This window comes from Emys orbicularis, chromosome 9 (genome assembly GCF_028017835.1).
Source record: "Emys orbicularis isolate rEmyOrb1 chromosome 9, rEmyOrb1.hap1, whole genome shotgun sequence".
NCBI classification, from domain to species: domain Eukaryota; kingdom Metazoa; phylum Chordata; order Testudines; family Emydidae; genus Emys; species Emys orbicularis.
Window position 1 is genome coordinate 49300181 of NC_088691.1, and position 20013 is coordinate 49320193.

The 20013-nt window shown below is 41.5% G+C and overlaps 1 protein-coding gene across 1 annotated transcript in view; it reads right to left on the minus strand.

Annotated features, from left to right (window-relative positions):
* The window catches only part of PASK (PAS domain containing serine/threonine kinase), a 40580-nt gene extending 22142 nt beyond the window's left edge, over window positions 1-18438 (minus strand). Inside the window, exons 1-11 of the mRNA XM_065410915.1 lie at window positions 18351-18438; window positions 17860-17931; window positions 14915-15116; window positions 12837-13072; window positions 10857-11027; window positions 8220-8360; window positions 7488-7622; window positions 6849-7142; window positions 6321-6489; window positions 2861-3032; window positions 796-2096 (exon numbers count right to left, since the gene is read on the minus strand). Coding sequence (XP_065266987.1) covers window positions 796-2096; window positions 2861-3032; window positions 6321-6489; window positions 6849-7142; window positions 7488-7622; window positions 8220-8360; window positions 10857-11027; window positions 12837-13072; window positions 14915-15077 — 2782 coding nt within the window. The 5' untranslated portion in view covers window positions 15078-15116; window positions 17860-17931; window positions 18351-18438. The remainder of the gene's footprint in view (window positions 1-795; window positions 2097-2860; window positions 3033-6320; window positions 6490-6848; window positions 7143-7487; window positions 7623-8219; window positions 8361-10856; window positions 11028-12836; window positions 13073-14914; window positions 15117-17859; window positions 17932-18350) is intronic.
* Between the last annotated feature and the right edge of the window lie 1575 nt (window positions 18439-20013).

Genomic DNA, 20013 nt, shown 5'->3' on the forward strand with positions numbered 1-20013 from the left:
ACAGTGAACATGGGTAAAGAAAAAAGTTACCAACACAGAGAAAGCATTGAGACCAGCTTTATAACTCACACTCCCAAGTTTAGAAGATTTGAAATGATGGCTTGAGATGCTCTATTTTAGGGCCAAATCATGAGGCCCCTACTCAGAGAACTCCCACTGGAGTCAATGGGAGTTTGCCCAAGTAAGAATTAAGTGAAGCCTAACTAAGGGTTTGGCCATTAGAAGGTGGCAGACAATAGTGCAAGTGTTCTAGTGACTCTTCGAATAACCACCCACAGAAGAGCAGTGACTGCACCCTTAGAAATGGCAGGTTAAAGAAAATGCCTGTCAAAGGGGGAGCTATGGATGCAGCCTTTAGGTGACATATAAATGGGAGCTGTACATCAGAAGCTGTTGGATCAAACTGTAGGAGTGGATGAAAGGTCTCCGAGCTCACAACTCAAGTGCTATATTAAATGCTAGCAGCTTTCCGATTAAAGGGTATGGTCACATAAAATATCTGGCAAAAACAAAAACCAAGATTCCTTAATTCTGTTTTGACCACCACCTGAGATTACTAAATCAATTAATTTTAAGAGAAATTTACTCTTCATCATTTATGCTACTTACTTTGCATTTCACTCCATTTGGACAATGAAAACAGACTGGCCCACAGATGAACCTTTTTCCTCCTGTAACTCCAAAGCCTCCTCCCATCCTCTATCCCAGAATCATTTGCATTCTTTCAGAAAGGAAAAGAAGTGTGTCTAATGAAAAGCTTCAAAGGGTCAGAAATTATCACTGGTTTAAACTTACTTAGTCGTGAACCATCTCTGTGATAGCAGTTCCCAGCGTAGCTGCCTTCCAGGATCTTGGATACAAGCAAAGGAACTGACGGAGATGTAGCTTCTGGTTTCATAGGAGTGGATATTACTTGCATTTTCAAGTTCTGCTGCTTGAACAGCAGAAAGTCTTCTTGGGGATTCACATCATTGTTCAGAGGGCTTCCGTTCAGATGATCCCCCATGTTCTCGGCAGCACTTTTAGGCACTGAAGGAGATGTTCTGGAGGAATCCTCTTGAATATTTTCCAAATGTCTGATGAAGTTCAACCACCCCTGGCCACCCTTTGGGGAAGTGCTATTCAACAGGAGCTCTTCCTGTTCAATTGTAGAGGAATTAGTCTTCTGGGCCAAGGGGCTGTCCGTATCTAAGTCACAATCCACCACATCAGGCAAGTGTGTCCTTAGAAGATCTGAAGTAGCATCTGAACAATTGGCTGAAGTCAGCTCTGCACCAATGTTCAGGTCCAGTTCCTTAAGGCCTTCGCAAATGCAATTTACCTTAGTGCCCGGTTCTTGGATTTCTTTGAAATTAATGGCAGCCGCCAAAGCAGAGGCATCACAAGCTAGTAGACTTCCTGAACAAACATCTTGGATATTACTCCTTCCAACAGGAAGGAAGGATGAACAATCAGTCAGTTTGGAGTTTTCTGTTGTCATCTGCTCAAAGCTGGAGTTTCTTGTCCCACTCATCGACTTTGTATTTGCAAACTGCTCTGTAATCACATGGGCTTGCACATCTTGTCTGCAGTAAGATGTTGCCCCAAGCCACGGTTCATCTAGTGTTGGTGTCCCAAATGAGAGACAGGTAGCGTCACACAAAGATCTATTCAAATCACTGGTCTCAGTTTCTTCTAATCTGCAGGGAACAGGCATCTGAGGGTCCAGTAGTAAAGTAGCCTTTCCCTGAGGTTCAGAGGAAGATTGACACTTCATGGTTTCATATGGTAACCTAGAGCTCAGTTGGCTATCTAAATCCACAAGGACTTGATGTTCTTCCTGCAGCAGGTCAGAAAAGCTACCGGTCACATCAACGTTCACCTGCTGAGTCTCAGATGGTACTGGACCATCACGGTCTCTCATTGGGACTTCTGTATCCTGACCGAAAACTGATTGTTTTGAATCAGATAGTTTGGGAGAGTCTGCTGCAGAGAGCCTCTGGGGTGAGTTATTAGTTTCTGCAGTTTCCATCACCGTGAAGACTCCATCATGCTGGCTCTCAGGCAATGGCTGTTCATCTGTGGCTGGCAGGCCACCAGTAGCAATACAGTCCACACTATAGGGGATTCAAATGTGTCATTCATGTCAGGGCCAGAAAAGAATGAGAAAGAATTCATCAATACACAACTTGCACATGTCTTTTTTATAAGATTCAGTAGGAAACTCTTGGTGCAGACTTCCCAGTTCATGGAAAATCCAGTCTTAATGCAAAGGAATGGCTAAAGTTAGCATATGGAACAGGCTGCTAAACATTGTTCCAATAGATTGTCTAAGAAATAGATGGCTGTCCTACTAACAGAGTGCAAAGTTCTATGGGAAGACTAAGTACTAAATGAACCAAGACTTTTACACAGCATATAGTGACTCTGAGAAGGACGGAACACTGTTTAAAACATAGTTCCGGCTAGACTAGTTCCTAGAACACTTTTGCTGGATAGCATAAATGGGGCCAAGCAATGTTAGAAATTGGTTTAGCTGGAATTGTGTTTAAACACTTCTTTAAATCTGTTCCTGACCTAGTGCAGACAGAAGCTAGGTATCACTTCTAGCTGGGGAGAAAGTGATCCTTACAGGTCAGAGTGGTGGTAGTGGGTAATCTAACAGGCTGAGTATGGGTAGGACTAAAGAAGCAGCAGAGATGGGCAAGATGCTTTATCTGCCTTGCAGATACCAACTCAGCTGCAGAAAACCAAGTACAGGAGGCTAACACTCTCCTGACGCCTCCTAGTTCAGTTTACAAATCATGGAACAATATTTCTTGCAGTTGTTGCTAACTGTCTTGGTTTATAGAAGCTGTGACAGTGCACATATAAGACCTACCCATTTAAATGTGTGGATATCACTGCAGGTGATGAGAGAGTAGATGGCAAACTGCTCCCACTGTTCAGCCAGGTCTCTGCACTAGTGAAAATCTCTTCTGCCTGGCTCCTTGCTAGTTTCTGCTTATCATGTAGCAGGAGGACTGCATCTCCAGCAAGCAAGAGGCTGGCATCTGTACCAAACAAGATGAGACGAGACAATTCTTCAGATTTAGTCTTTATTGCAGATATGTCAGCTTTCATAGCTCAAGAAGCCTGGGAATGGCCCTGCTCTGTATCTAGTACCTAATAGTTTAAAGAGTTGAACTGACCCAGGTGACAAAGGGGGGTCACAACTTAGCTTCCCAGGAAAGCATGGCAGAGTGCTAAAGCATCAAACACATAGGTGGAGAAAAACAGAAGAAAGCATCAGCCCTGAAACCACTGGGTAGGTGAAGAACCCGAGCACTACTTTTGGATTTACCACTCTGTTCAAACCTGGGAAAGTGAATCTCAGATCCCCACAAAAAGCCTATGACAAATGCAATACAAGAGAATTTACATTATTTAACATTAAAGTTATTCCAAACCACTCCAAAATCAAGAAAGAAAAAAAAAAGTTCTGTTTGCTATGGTAACCTTAATTCACCCAAATTGCGCATCTAGGATAGACAGGAGAACAAAGCTCAAAGGTTTAAGGAAAGACTCATAGAACAGAAACAGGGTCTGTTACAGGGCAAAAATATCCAAAGGGAATCAGAATGCAAGTGAGGATGCGAGGTAAAGTAAACAGACATTACCAAAACTACATACAGCTAAACTAGGCTGTATACAGCTACAAAATGAAGATACAAAGTGACTAAATCTAGACTAAACAAGAAAAGTTCCTCCCAGAATCTATTTGGCAAAGACTGAAAGTCCAACAATTCCTTTTGGTTCCAGCCACCACATCCAAAAAGGAACCAGAGGACAAAGCTGAGAACTAGAGGGAAATGTGAAGCCAATAATCCTAAATCCTCAAACAGCTGCCATTTGCCTTGTGCAAATGACCAACATATAATAGTTCACTCATCTCAGATCTCTAATTTTATTATTTAGGACCAAAATTCTCTGCGGGCATAACTCCATTGGAGTTACTCCTGTAGCAAATTTAGCCCTTAATGGCTTACCAAAGGGTGTAGTACCAAAATACTCCAACACACACTCAAACTATAATTTGAACCTCTACAGTTTGCAGAAAGGGAGAAATGAGAGTCCTTTGTCTTGGATTATAACATGACTCAATCTGGAATTTACTGTAGAAAAGCCAGCCTTCTGAAACACTTTAAGACTTTGTTTTGCTTAAATTTCTAACTTACTTCTCACCTGTACAATACACACACAATTCCACGTTTGTCCACAAAAAGTATTATGGCTCAGACGCTCCTTAAAATATCTTCATCTATCTTTGCATTGAGACCCAGCATGGAAAATACCCATGCAGAAGGAGAATACTTTTAAAAGTCTGAGATTATGGAGACAGTGGTTATAATGGAAACTTCGACATTACTTTATCCAGAATCTTCACAGAAGCAAATGCTATCCAGAGCAGCCAAACCACCAGGATTTGGAAGTAATTCTATGAGTCAAGTCCACTGCACTAATAAAAGCTTGCATTGGAGGTCATGGGTTTGCTTTCAAAAGGAAAGCTCTAAGTTATTTCATTAACAGATGACAATAGCGCTTTTGAAAAGCCACTGATCCTCATCAATACATACATATTTGGTGCCAGAGAGCAGCTGCTACAGAGGGAAAGGGAAAAGAACAGAATGAAAGGAAAAGAACAGAGACAAAACAGAGTGGATGGGAAGACATACTGCTGAAATGTGATCAGAGTAAGCAGCCAGAGGTACTTTTAAATATAAGGAATCTTATAGAATGGTTGTGTGCATCAGTGACAGCTAGAAGTTTGCTGAACACAGTAACCAAAACCATTCCCCTCGCCTTTTCTTCTTCAAAAAGAAGCATGCAAAATAAAGCCACACACCTTAAGAATTTGCTATAAGAAAAATAGTGTGATTAGCAAGAATGCCTTAGATTACAGTAATTGCTCATTTGTTAGATAAAAGTATTTCAGCATATTAAAAGTGAATTTCCAGGAGAATTTTTAGAAATACTCACCACTGTTTCCAGCTGAGAGCGATCACAGTGGTAGCTGCCATTGCATAGCTATTTCTCAAAAGGAGCTCATTTTGGAAGATGTACACTAATACTTTGGAAATACAGCTCTGATTTCAATGCATGAAAAAGCAAGGAATTTACCAAGACGCTGTAACACCAGGTCTATTATTTTAACAGCTCCATTAAGTAGTAAAATTAACTAACCAAAACACCAACAAGAGCTCTTTTGTTAAACTAGAATTTTAACTACAATGACAAACGGACTGAACATACCTTACAGCAACTTGATAAATTTCTTGCTTCCCCCACCCCAGGTATTCAGCTCACAAATGCATTCTCCAACATGGCAACTCTACTTGATTGAGAATTCTTCTGTCATCTTTAAAATACTTTTACTGTTCTTTTGTATTTGACTTATGTTGGAGGATGTTGCTAGCTGACAACAAGTGTGTATTTGATCCATAGACAATCACATACTGCTGAAGGGCATGCCAGCTGCCCTTTATTCTGGCTGAATGGAAGAAGCAATTAAACTCATTTATGGAGTAAGATAGCGAAAACAATAGAAGCAACCATCCAAAGCACAGGCCACACGGAAGGCCTGAACACGAACTAACTCAGGGAGAAGAAGAAGAATATCCCTGGGAACAGATTTCAAATGCAGGGGCTGGAGCACTGTTCGGAATGCCACTGTGTGTCAGAGCAAGAAAAGCCATGAGAAAGCCAGAGAAGCAGTGATAGCAAGGAAGCCTAGAGAGAAAGAGCTTCTTGTAGACAGGGCCCTGTCTGGAAAGGTACACTTGGAAACTGTGAGCAAAGAAATAAACTGTCTCCTCTTTGTTCCTATTGTGTTCAGGGGAACAGGAAGGTGTGTCCATTCTTTGTAAATGGACAGGATTGCACCAAATAATATACCTGACTCATCAGCACTTTCTCCTCTTAACAGAAACAAACCAGCAAAGCTCCAAATATTGGCTAACCAATATTAAGGTTCTCCTTTAAAATGCTAATACAGTAGACTTCTGCATATCGACACCTCTGTCAAGCCAGTTACATTTCAAACATTTTAAAGTGCTTTGAGAAAAAAGGATGCTATACATGCAAGGTATTATTTATTCTTGGTATAATTATTTCTGAACTGGCATGTTCTTTGGTTTCTTGCCATTAGAAATGCAGAGGGAAGTAGAAGTAAAATCAAGTTTCCATCCATGCAATGTAACTGATTATTTCAAACGTGGTTTCAACTATACAGAAATGCAATGATTTCATAGCACACACAACCATTTTCAGTGACATGTTTCTCCCCTTTCAGGTCATTTTACCTTCACTACTATCTGCTATACAACAGTCTCCCCGCTGGGCTCTTTTAATATCTCCAGAGGTTCGTCCATTTTCTGTCTCCATGCAATCATCAAGAGGGGGAAATGGCAAGGAGGATTCATCAATTCTATCCATGTGGTTACAGAAACCAGGAATCAGGAAGGTGATGTTCTAAAATACAGAGTGCAACAGTATGAACCAGACTGACTCCTCACTGGTTGGTGACAGATGCCAATAACCTGTGCTGGTGGAGAAAGCAATCCAATCTGATCCTTGTGGGAAGTCAGACAAAAATGATCCACAACAGTGATGGAAGACAAGAGATTGCATAGTCTGCTCCCGCATACTTAAAATTTAGCAATCCTTTGTTCAGAAGTTAACTTATGCACCAACAACCACCCCACACTTATTTGTTGAAAACAACAGTTCTAACTGAGCAAGTGGAATGGATTCTTTTGCTGGCAGACTTGAGAGCATTAAGACACACCAATCATTTTTGGGGGGAGGAGGGGCGAAAATTCAGGCCTCACCTTTCCCAGCAGCTCCTTTCTCTCATAGCCAAACAGCATTAAAGCAAAACTGTTGTTGATGCCATAGATGGTCCCATCTTGTTGGAGTGTGATAAGCCCACTGATGGCAGTGAAAACCCAGACAGTGGCAGAGTAAGAATAGTCTGTGGAAGATCCTGTCTTGCACTCCTGTAGGAGTCCATCCTCAACCACTGGGACTTGGTCCTCATCAGGAAGGCTAGCCCTCAGCTTTAAACTGAGAGGAAATGTTGTGCCCTCCCTGGCTCGACCTACAGATCTCTGGATCTTGAGATTCTAAAAAGAGAAACACTGTTTACATTACAGCATGCACATCAGGTTATGCACAGGAAAGCTTTCCGGGTGGTGGGGGGGTAGAGGGGAGAATGTGTTATTTCACTAGGAGAGATTCTGCAGTGAAAGCCCTAGCTCATTACCTAGCTAGGAAACACCTGAACAGCAACCAACAACTCCATAGCCATTATCAGGAGACTTAGGTCTTAGGTGCTAAATCTGCCACCAAAGGCTCTATTTGTTACCCAACTAGAGAAAGCCAACGCATATGAAATATGAAGACTGTGCAATATTTATATCACAAGTGAGAAGAGCAAGGAACAGCTTAGTTGATAGACCACACAGTACCTTTGGAATTTTCTTGCCAGGAGGAGGGATCTGCAGCGAAGGAATCAGGTCTGTTATGTAGTGCCCAACTACTTCTTCCAATGATGTGTAACCATGGAGATGTGCAAAAAGAAGGTCACACGATGTAATCTCTCCCTTAAAAAGAGTTCACATGACCCTCATAATTGTAATGTTTTAACCACAGGCCACACCATTCCCAAACAGCAGTTTATGCTAATATCAAACAATATGGCTGGAAGTGCCCATGAAGAGAGACAATACCAATAACAACCACTGATTCAGTAAGCAGATGCGGCATAATACAGTGCCACTCTGACACTATTTTTATGCACGGAAACCACATGTAGCTAAAATCCACGTGAGGCAAGTGGAAAAACAGAATCTGAGATTTCCCCCAACAAAAAGTGCTTGTACACAAAGATTTACAATCATGTCTTAATTCACCTGCAGTATTCCATCTATTCCACTGCAAAGTGTGCCTTGAGGAGAGACCACTCAGCTAATCATGTTAGAAAGTGCAAGTCAAGACTGAGATGAACTGGCACAGCTGCGTGGGAGAAATCTGCAGAGTCTGCCCACACTACACCTGGCTCTAGCCAGTACTACATACATCTTTCATAGTCATGAGTACTAAATTGTCTGTTAAGGCTTTTAAGACCCCCTCACTTGCACAAAAGCTCTTTTATGTCAAATTGCTCTGACATTTTGTGACTAATAGAACAGAACACTCACATCACTTCTGAAGGAAACAGAGGCAGAGAGTCTTTCCACTGGTTCCAGCACAACCACACAGCATCGGTTGTCCTTGCTTCTCATTCTCCTCACCCAGACTGAGACAGGGATCTTCTCATTGCTATGTCCTATAACATCCACCTGTTAACAGAAATCAGCATTAAATACAGTATACCAACATGTCTCTTTTTACCTACCAACAGCTTCAGGGCAATGAGAGCTGAATAAGATTTCGATCTGAGATGTCTCTCTTTTGCTGTTAGAAATGCAAGATAAGGGATCTTTCTATTAATTTTTCGAACAGGGCAAAGTGAAAAAGTCTTCCTTAATGGTGCCAATTCCTCTTGCATTCTCCAAAACATTCAGTTAAATGGGAACCTCCATTTGTACTATAGGGGGTTTGACAAACAGTTCTGGGCAGGACTATAGGATTGCAAAGCAAAGCTGAGCTGTCATATCTGAGATGAACTACAAGTGAGACAAAGTGGTAATCTTGGGGCAATCCCACTATACTTATAAAGCACTAACACACGAAGGAACAGTTAAATCAGTGGTTCTCAAAACTTTTGTACTGGTGACCCCTTTCGCATAGCAAGCCTCTCAATGCAACCCCCCCCCTTAAATATATTAAAAAGTGTTTTTAATTTATAACACCATTATAAATGCTGGATGCAAAGCGGGGTTTGGGTTGGAGGCTGACAGCTTGCAACCCCCCATATAATAACCTTGCAACCCCCTGAGGGGTCCCGACCCCCAGTTTGAGAACCCCTGAGTTAAATCAAGCTTCCTCTTTTTGTGTAAACTAAAAACAGAAGATAGCAGTTGGCACCATACAATGAGGCACTCTCTGGCCAATGTTACTCTACCCTTCTTGGGGGCACTGACAACTGGAATAATTTAGAACATCTTTGAGTCTGTTCTAAGTTAGAACAGGAGCCTGCACCTACGAAGGATTACAGGAGACAAAAGCAACTCCTTCGTACGCACTGTTCCTACACTGCACTTGGTGGTCTTTGGCTGCAGCCAAAGATCCGACCTAATGCCTTTATGTCTTGAACTATTTCCTATCTTCCCTTTCAGTGTATAAGTATGCAAACAGACACTAAAAACGAGACCACGGCACATTCAGTGCATGCATATCATCAATATGCAAGCTGCATATTTATACATTTGTATCTCCAATATTGCGGCTTTGCTGAAATGCTGTTACAAATAAAGTTGTTTAAGTTACTCAGCCATTGAAAGAGCATGAAACATTAAAACTTCTTTGTGCTTGGATAACAGCTTTGTTTTTAAACCTCACACCTGACATGGACAATCAACATGGAGTCCTCAGTAAGAGCCAGTGTTTTTGCTTCGTTAGAATAAATATGGCTCTAATATAAAGGGCCGAAGGTTTGCAAATAGCTCACTGATCACACACACTACGTTGTTCTCTTCAACCTCAGAAAAAAGATCAAGGTATTTCCCAACTTTTGCATGCCTTTTTAAAAACGATACTCTAACACCATACATTCAAAGATGCATTCCTTATGGGAATCTCAGTAAGTTACAATAACCAAAAGAGCAGCTGGATCCTTGCAAGAAGAGTTATCGGTGGCGTTATTGTGGAAATAAACCAGCAGACTCAACTTCAACGGTAGCTTTATTAATTTCAACTGCAAAAATGCCAGTTTCATTTCTTGTTGGAATAGATTCCTCTCAAATAAGAGGATTCTTTCATATGAGGTTTACTCCCTTTCCCCCCCTGCCCTGTTCATATCAGGCCTTACTAGTTTTGTGATAGAAAGGGTTTATGTATTTATACTACACCACAAGAAGTCTCTAAAATATATTTAATAGCACAAATTTTGAGTTGAACAGCTGCCAGAAATGCTAATTTTTATTCTGGGGCCTCAGCCAACCAAACCTTCACTTTTCTCCCCAAACTTGTTTTAGGGCTGAGAAAGCTGTAGTTCTGAAGTGTTGTAAATCTCTTTTAAAAGAGAAGACCTGCGGAGAGGATATGAGCTCGTTTTCCCTCCAGAATATTTGCACACGCAATAACTGTGGACAATAGCAGCAAAAAAAAAAAAAAGGCTTTTTTTGAGACATTTCTCTCAGACAGTTCCACATACTTTATGGCTTATTATATTCCCTTGAAGGCAAGATATCAATTGTTCTTTCATTTTCAGTTAAGTGTTTTGCCATATATATCCTCAGATATTTCATGGCATTTGACAGCTTTGATAACTATTATAATTCATGGAATGCAATTTAAGAGTTTAATTTTTTTTTAATTACATTGAGACAGCCCTTGGGAATCTTGCGTTAGTATTAAACTGTTCTATGTTGAGCCATTAACATTGGCTAGTGTCCATTATGAATTCATTTGAGCAAGAGTCATCCTGACTATACAAGTTGACACAAGGAAGAATCTTACGCGTGCCTCCCAAATGGACTTCATAAGCCAGAATTAAAAAGGCAAAAGATGTTTATAAAAGTTTCTTTTCAAAAAGAAATGCCTCCACTGTCAAACAGTGACAAAAGGTTACCTCTAACCCAGGGACATGTACTGGAGGACACTGAAGAGTTAAATTGAAATAATCACACAAGGGTACTTCTGTTAGGGATTATTTGCTTGAACATCTAACACACCACTGTTCCAGAAACCACAGCTGCATATCCATCAGCCTCCACATGTTCCTCCCCTAGGGTCTCCACTATACCCGGAGTAGATTTTGATATCAACTGGGACAGCTTCTGGCCAATCAGCTCGTGACTACTGTACCCAAGGAGCTTGCAGGCTTTGTCATTGGCAACGAGAATCTAGAAGAGAGGCAAAAGAATGCAGTAAGAATTTTATTTCTAGTTCTCCTACCAGGTGGCTGGTCTAATATTTCATTACGTCACATCTTCTCTCAATGGAAGTTGGAAATGATAGGTCCTACTTTTATTCTGAAACCTGCTACGTATTTCACTTCATACTTAGTAGTATTCCTATGTCTGTTTCAATTTTATGATAATCTGCTGCTTCAGGCTTTGTCTACACTGCCAATTGAATGACAAAACTTTTGTCATTCACAGGTGCTTAAAAAAGCCCCCCCAAAAGACAAAAGTTTGCCATGGCAAGTGGCAGTGTAAATGGCTCCTTGTCAGCAGGAGCCGCTCTCCTGTCGACAACGTGAACCCCGCTCGTAGGCGGTGGAAGTATTTTGCTGGCAAAAGTGCTGACAAACAGCGTTTACACTGCCCGACTTTTAGCGACACAGCTGTGTCGCTAAAAGCCGTGTCGTATAGACAAAGCCATAGTCACGTATCTGGTAAATGAAACAGAGACACAGCTTTCCTTTTATCTTTCCCCTTCTTGTATACTACTCGGCACCCTCCAGCTGTTTGGCCTGTGAAAACAAGACTATCTAGTGAAATAAAATTATGTTATATTTACAAGTAAATCCTAAATAGGACTATAGTTTTAGATATATCTAACAGCAGAAACAATTGATCAGCAACCTGCAGACTAGTATCCAAAGTCCAATTGGATTAGCCAACCCTTGCTCTTAACTTAATTACAATTCCTTTAAATTGATTACAGTAAAATAATCCAAGTTAGCACAGTGAAAGGGTCCTTCTTTACAAGCTACATCAAGCACAGTTCTGTCTCCAGCTTACTGCGGCTGCAACTGCTGCTTGCAGCTGACCAGTCTTTTTTATTTTAAATAAAGTGACCTGCTCCAGACCTTCAAAAGGTGCATTAACCACACAGTGTCTACAGTTCTTAAAGCGATTTTGTACCACAAAGAGCATTTTACATACTCAGTGTAGGACCTATGTCTGCATGAGAAAGGCCTAAACTTTCAGTCATCTAGATACACTGGCCATAAGCTTAAATGAATATAGCACTAAGTACAGAGAACTCCAAGTACACCCCTACCCTGATAGAACGCTGTCCTCGGGAACCAAAAAAATCTTACTGCGTTATAGGTGAAACCACGTTATATCGAACTTGCTTTGATCCGCTGGAGTGCACAGCCCCGCCCCCCAGGAGCGCTGCTTTACTGCGTTATATCCGAATTCATGTTATATCGGGCCACGTTATATCGGGGTAGAGGTGTATATTTAAATTTTATAATTTGTATTAAAGTTTGCCCTAAAGTTTTATTTTCCCCTACTCTGCTTGAAAAGGGCTCAAGAGATCAGTGTTCTGTCTGATCTTGTCTTGTGCATTTTGCCAATTATAAACTATACTTGGGATACATAAATCTCACATATTTTAAAGACATGATAATGACTACGAGTTCCATTACATATACAAGTAAAAATTACACAAGTCTGAATCTACATAAAGCTATGTGGTTTATAACAGAACTATACAAAGCTCATTTTTAGTGGGTGGTCCTGCTACAGCCATGGTAAAAGGCTGGTAAAGGCAGTCCTCGGACTTAAGACACAATTGGTCCTGAAAATTGCGTCCTAAGTAGAAACGTCGTAACTCGGAACCGCAATCCACTCCATTGCGGGACGGAGCGTCATAAAGTCGAAACCAATTGTCGTAAGTCAAATCAGGGTGTCAATTCAGAAATGTCTAAGTGCCGTTCATCGTAAGGCAAACGTCATAAAGTTGAGGACTCCCTGTACCTCTGTTGTCCTGACATCCACAGTGAAGATGGCTTTATTTGGGTTGCACACAGCAGCTGGGAGCGACTGGAGGGATTCCTCTACACTGAGGACATTCAAGAAGGAACAAGAAGAGGTACTACCGACTGAACAGGATAAGGAGGCAAGTTCCAAATGAGACCAAGGGTTACCACGATTGCCAGAACAAATGTTGTGAGCAGCCAGTGAAGATAAGCAATAGGAAGTCCATCCATCCTCTAGAAAAAAAGGAAAAAAGATGAACGTCTCTGTAGCTAAAGAAGTCTTATATAAAAGAACATTTAGTGGGGAGACAATTTTCAGGGAAAGATCAATCACCCATTGAAGCAACTGTCAAGTAGTTTAGTCTAAAAATTTAAGGTTTTGAAAATCTCTCTTTAAAATCAAAAGCCTAGTATTAAATAGAAATGTTTTCATATTTTTAATGTTAATAAGAACAGTTGTTTGGATCAGATTTAAGTATTCCAGTACCTATGACTCAAAGGCTGGAAAAATGTGATGTTACTTCCCATGCACTATTTCACTAGTCTATTTTCTTTTGGCCAAGCTGAGAAAAGAACAAATGATGATTTTAAAAATTCTCTCAGTTTTAATAATCTAAGCTGTTATTAATGATTTTTACATAGACACTGTCCCATTAAATATTTGTTTAGTCAGAAACTAGTTAATTAGCTGCTTATAACTACAGCAGCACTGGAACTGGTGAGGAAGCGCTGTTTACCCACCTATACTTTTGACTACTAACAAACAAACAAAAATCTGTAGGGCACATCTTGCCAAGTGACTGTGCTGAAATTCTCAGAACTCCTACATCAAAAGAGAGGTACTTCAGGAAAGATCACAGTGTCGCCTATGAAGTCATTTCACTCCCAAAAGAACAAGCGGCTTTCAGGGGTAGGCAGTACTGGAGAAGGTGTCTAAAACAGTGGTTCTCAAACTCTTTTTTTCCCCACGGACCACTTGAAATTTGCTGAGGGTCTCGGCGAACCACTTAATGATCTTTCCAAATGTTGTTTGTACTGTTAGCTAACTATTGTAAAGCACTTTGGATAAAAGCATTATATATTTAAAAAAAAAAAAAAAAAAAAAAAACTTAATAATAAAAGTTTTTTTGTTCTACAAATAAAAAGCACACAACTCATTTTAATATCAGTAATCTTACCTTTCTAATGTGATGGATGTGCCCTCTCCCCCCTGTTGCGGCAGCTCCCGAGCTAGGGCTGGCAAGGAGGGGGGTCTCTCCCACTCTCCATTGTCGTGGCAGCCCCCAAGCTGGGCTGGGAAGAAGGGTCTCTCCCTCTCTCCCCCACCAGAGCAGCCCCCGAGCTGGGGCTGGGAAGGAGGGGGGTCTCTCTCCAGCCACAGAGCTGAGGCTGGGAAGAAGGGCCGTCTCTCCCTGGCAGCCGCAGCCCTGGAGCTGGGGAAAGTCACCTCTTTCTCTGGCCACTGCAGCTCTGCACATCCCAAATTCCTCTCACCCCCTCTTCTCACCCCACTGCCCCCTCCCAACTACCCGCTATTCCCCCCAAAGCCACCACCTCACCTTACATGTGCATCTTCTCCAGGGTTTCGGCACATAATTAGTGGAGCCATGCCTGCGCAGCTCCACTAATTAGGTGGGTGACCGTTCATTCTCTCGTGTGCAACCGCCCCCAGGTTCGCACCTTAGAGGAAACTATCTGCGGACCACCTGAATGGAACTTGGACCACAGTTTGAGAACCTCTGGTCTAAAACAAGGCAACATAAGGGTACATAAACCATTATGCTGGTAATAGTCACCATGTAGTAAGACCTTCATCCAACCCATGTATATGTTCTGGGTTCAGAAGTAGTCAAATTCCTTCCACATCCCTATATCTGTTCTAGATTCAACCACCTCCTCCTCCTCGCCCCTTTGGTACAACTTCCTGAACACGTTTCTTTTTTGTTTTGTTTTTTCAATTACTTCTTTAACTGTGTCATTTCTAATTTATTGGGAAAGTCTTAAGGCATTGGAAAGAACACATATCTTGACTCATAAGTTCACATTGCCAAATTCAGAGTGCTACACGATAATCACCAGACAAAGAAGCTTTACTCCGGCAGAGTCTGGAAAGCCCACTTTTTCTACTCTTATTGGTCCAAGGGTAGGATTTGCTCAGCTCATCAGAGTCACTCGGTCCTGGAAGGGGTAATTCTAATGAGGCGCCCTCTTCAGAGGAGACACAATCCTTGGTTGCCATATTCAGACCCTGGCTGGAACACCACAGCTAGGAATCCATCTATAATGGAAACATAGAAGAGACCAAGGAAATCAATGATTGAGAGAACACTCCACGGCATACTGACAGCCATCAATGTTCCCCAGTTTGCACCACGAAAAATAAAGACAGGGTGAGGTGAGGACAAGATTTTCCATGGAGAGATAAGCCTTTGGTGTGGCTCTCCGCTGCTCACACAATACTTTTACTGTTGTTCCAGTATTAGTCTTCCTTAAGGAGACCCACCTTTCCCTGAAAGATTCATTTCTCAGCAATCTTTATTATGTATAACTAGCTATTTAGTAGTTTCCAAATTCACAATGGAAGAGACAAAGTAAATGCTACACTCTACATTAAGTGTCTCTCCTCTACTGATATCACTTTCTTTAAACAATAAAAGTCTTAGGGCTTCAGACAAGTCTTAGAGGTTTTGTAACTATCCATAGAGAGTACAATTCAGCCACATCACTGTTAGTCCGATAGCTTCATCAATCTAACAACTGGAGACACAAAAGAGGTACATATGTCCCCACAGAATTCATGTGCTTAATCTTAACACACACATATATATAAATATATATATGCAAAAGAGAATTAAATCGGTCAGTTACATATAGTTAAAAATTAGAGCGGTCGATTAGTCGCAGTTAACTCACGCGATTAACTCAGAAGAATTAATTGTGAGTAATCGCACTGTTAAACAATAGAATACCCATTGAAATGTTTTAAATATTTTTGGATATTTTTCTACATTTTCAAATATATTGATTTCTATTACAACACAGAATACACTTTCTATTATTTTTTATTACAAATATTTGCACTGTAAAAATGATAAACAAAATAAGTAGTATTTTTCAATTCACCTCATACAAGTACTGTAGTGCAATCTCTTTAATGTGAAAGTGTAACTTACAAATGTGGATTTTTTTTGTTACATACTTGCACTCAAAAACAAAACAATGTAAAACTTTAGAGCCTAGGAGTTCACTCAGTCCTACTTCTTGTTCAGCCAACCACTAAGATAAACAAGTTTGTTTACATTTACGGGAGATACTGCTGCCTAATTCTTATTTACATCACCTGAAAGTGAGAACAGGCGTTCGCATGGCACTTTTGAAGCCGGCGCTGCAAGGTATTTACGTGCCAATATGCTAAACATTCATATACCCCTTTATGCGTCGGCCACCATTCCAAAAGACATGCTTCTATGCTGATGATGCTCATTAAAAAAATAGTGCGTTAATTAAATTTGTGACTGAACTCCTTCGGGGAGAATTGTATGTCTCCTGTTCTGTTTTACCCGCATTCTGCCATATATTTCGTGTTATAGCAGTCTCGGATGATGACCCAGCACATGTTGTTCATTTTAAGAACACTTTCACGGCAGATTTGACAAAACGCAAAGAAGTGTGAGATTTCTAAAAATAGCTACAGCACTCAACCCAAGATTTAAGAATCTGAAGTCCCTTCCAAAATCTGACTGGGACGGGGTGTGGAGCATGCTTTCAGAAGTCTTAAAAGAAGCAGCACTCCAATGCAGAAACTACAGAACCTGAACCATCAAAAAAAAGAAAATCAAACTGCTGGTGGCATCTGACTCAGATGATGAAAATGAACATACGTCAGTCTGCTCTGCTTTGGATCGTTATCGAGCAAAACCCGTCATCAGCATGGACGCATGTCCTCTGGAATGGTGGCTGAAGCATGAAGGGACATATGAATCTTTAGCGCATTGGCACGTAAATATCTTGTGACACCGGCTACAACAGTGTCATGCGAACACCTCTTCTCACTTTCAGATGACATTGTAACCAAGAAGAGGGCAGCATTATCTCCTGCAAGTTGTAACCAAACTTGTTTGTCTGAGCCATTGGCTGAAGTAGGACTGAGTGGACTTGTAGGCTCTAAAGTTTTACATTGTTTTATGTTTGAATGCAGGTTTTTTTTGTACATAATTCTACATTTGTAAGTTCAACTTTCATGATAAAGAAATTGCACTACAGTACTTATAGTAGATCGGGGTTCTCAAACTGGGGGTCAGGACCCCTGATGGGGTCATGAGGTTATTATGTGGGGGGTCGCGAGCTGTCAGCCTCCATATCAAACCCCGCTTTTCCTCCAACATTTATAATAGTGTTAAATATATCAAAAAGTGTTTTTAATTTATAAGGGGGGGGTTGCACTCAGTGGCTTGCTATGTGAAAGGGTCACCAGTACAAAAATTTGAGAACCCCTGTGTAGATGAATTGAAAAATACTATATGCTTTTTACTGTGAAAATATTCGTAATAAAAGTATAAAGTGAGCACTGTACACTTTGTATTCTGTGTTGGAATTGAAATCAATATATTTGAAAATGTAGAACACATCCAAAAATATTTAAATAAATGGTATTCTATTATTTTTTAACAGTGCGATTAATCACAATTAATTTTTTAATCACTTGACAGCCCTATTAAAAATATATTGCTTATGCATTATCTATTTGCTAATGTGGCATTTTTATAGTTGCCCTCTAAATGCCCTTGTTTCTTTATACATCATTAAGAAACAAAGACTGGAAGGATTTTTTCTGCTTTAAAAAAAAAATTCCCACCCTAGAGGGCTGGTTTGATGTTTCAGACATAAATTGTTAGCCTTCACACCTTAACTGAAGGAGTTAGGGTGCTGAAGCTTTAATAAAAGCATGCTTTCTCCAAAATATTAGTCACTGAAGTTAACTAGGCATTAACACACACAACAAAACAAACTCCCCATCTCACCTGCTCAGCTTCTGCTCTCTTATTACCTCCCATTTCATCCTTTCATTACTTTTCCAGGACCATAAGTCTTGTCTATGCCAAGAAAAGCACACACACTGTCAACGGGGTCAAGAACAGGTGCCGCGGGAGAGCGAGGTGGGAGGGGACCAGAGCTCGGGCTACAGCCTGAGCATAATTAAACAGCGCCCCCTTAGCCCGAGCCAGCACGCAGCATAGCCGTACCCCGTGGGCAAACCGTGTTCCGCCCCAGTTCAGAAACTATGGCGACAATAGGCGCCACAGGAACCTGCCCCCAGTAAGACCCACACCAAGGGAACCTGAGGCCAAACCAGCAGAGACCCTGTCCTGCCCCTCGCAACACCCCCAATCCAGGGACCATCTTTTACTCTCCGCCCTGCTCACCCCCACCGGGCGACCCACACTCTTCCCCCCCGAGGAGCCCCGCCCCTTCCCCCGTGGCCAATCTCCTCCCTACAAGGTCCCGGACTCACCACCATGGGGACCGTCCTTCGCCTCAATGTCCCCCGGGGGCCATAACTACCTCGGGCCCAACACGGCCCGCTCCCTGCCCTGCACCCACCTCGAGGCGCCGGTCACTGGGAACTGGTGGCGCGTGTGAGCGCGAAGGGAAGGAGGGAAAAGCACCGTCCCCACCAAGGCCAATCAAGATGGTGAGAAACGGGGACGGTACAGATTGACAGCCAGAGGAGCCAATCAGCTCCCGAGGCGGTACCCACTCGGCCGCTGAACGGCAAAAACCCGGCGTAAATGGTTGCTAGGGCCTCCTTGGTCCCGGCCCACGGGATGTCAGAGGAGGCAAAATTAATTAAGCATCTCCGATCGCGCTCCCCGCGCCACGAGAGACTGCTGCGCAGCCAGGGTTGCAAATTGTAGTTGGAGGTATTCCATATTGACTGGGTACATGTTACCTCAGGACGGATTCAGAGATAAAGTTTCTAGACACATTAAATAACTGCTTCTTGGAGCAGCTGGTCCTGGAACCCACCAGAGCAGAGGCAATTCTTGATTTAGTCCTAAGTGGAGCACAGGATCTGGTCCAAGAGGTGAATATAGTTGGACCGCTTGGTAATAGTGACCATCATTTAATTAAATTTAATATCCCTGTGGCAGGAAAAACACCACAGTGGCCCAACGTTGTAGCATTTAATTTCAGAAAGGGGAGCTACCCAAAAATGAGGAGGTTAGTTAAACAGAAATTAAAGGGTACAGTGCCAAAAGTGAAATCTCTGCAAGCTGTGTGGAAACTTTTTTAAGACACCATAATAGATGCTCAAATTACATGTATACCCCAAATTAAAAAACATAGTAATAGAACCAAAAAAGAGCCACCATGGCTAAACAACAACGTAAAAGAAGCAGTGAGAGGCAAAAAGGCATCCTTTAAAAAGTGGAAGTTAAATTCAATTGAGGAAAATAGAAAGGAACAAAAGCACTGCCAAATGAAGTGTAAAAATACCATTAGAAAGGCCAAAAAAGAATTTGAGGAATAGTAAGCCAAAAAGTAATAGCAAAAAATTTTTTTAAGTACATCAGAAGCAGGAAGCCTGCTAAACAACCAGTGGGGCCACTGGACTATCAAGATGCTAGAAGAGCACTCAAGGACGATAAGGCCATTGCGGAGAAACTAAATTCATTCTTTGCATTGTTCTTCATGGCTGAGGATGTGAGGGAGATTTCCAAACCTGAGCCATTCTTTTTAGGTGACAGATCTGATGAACTGTCCCAGATTGAGGTATCATTGGAGGAGGTTTTGGAACAAATTGATAAATTAAACAGCAATAAGTCACCAGGACCAGATGGTATTTACCCAACAGTTCTGAAGGAACTCAAATGTGAAATTCCAGAACTACTAATTGTAGTCTGTAACCTATCATTTAAACCAGCTTCTGTACCAGATGACTGGAGGATAGCTAATATGACGACAATTTTTTAAAAGGGCTCCAGAGGTGATCCTGGCAATTACAGGCCTGTAAGCCTGACTTCAGTACCAGTCAAAATGGTTGACACTATAATAAAGAACAATATTATCAAACATATAGATGAACATAATTTGTTGAGGAAGAGTCAACATGGTTTTAGTAAAGGGAAATCATGCCTCACTAATCTACTAGAATTCTTTGGGGGGGGTCAATA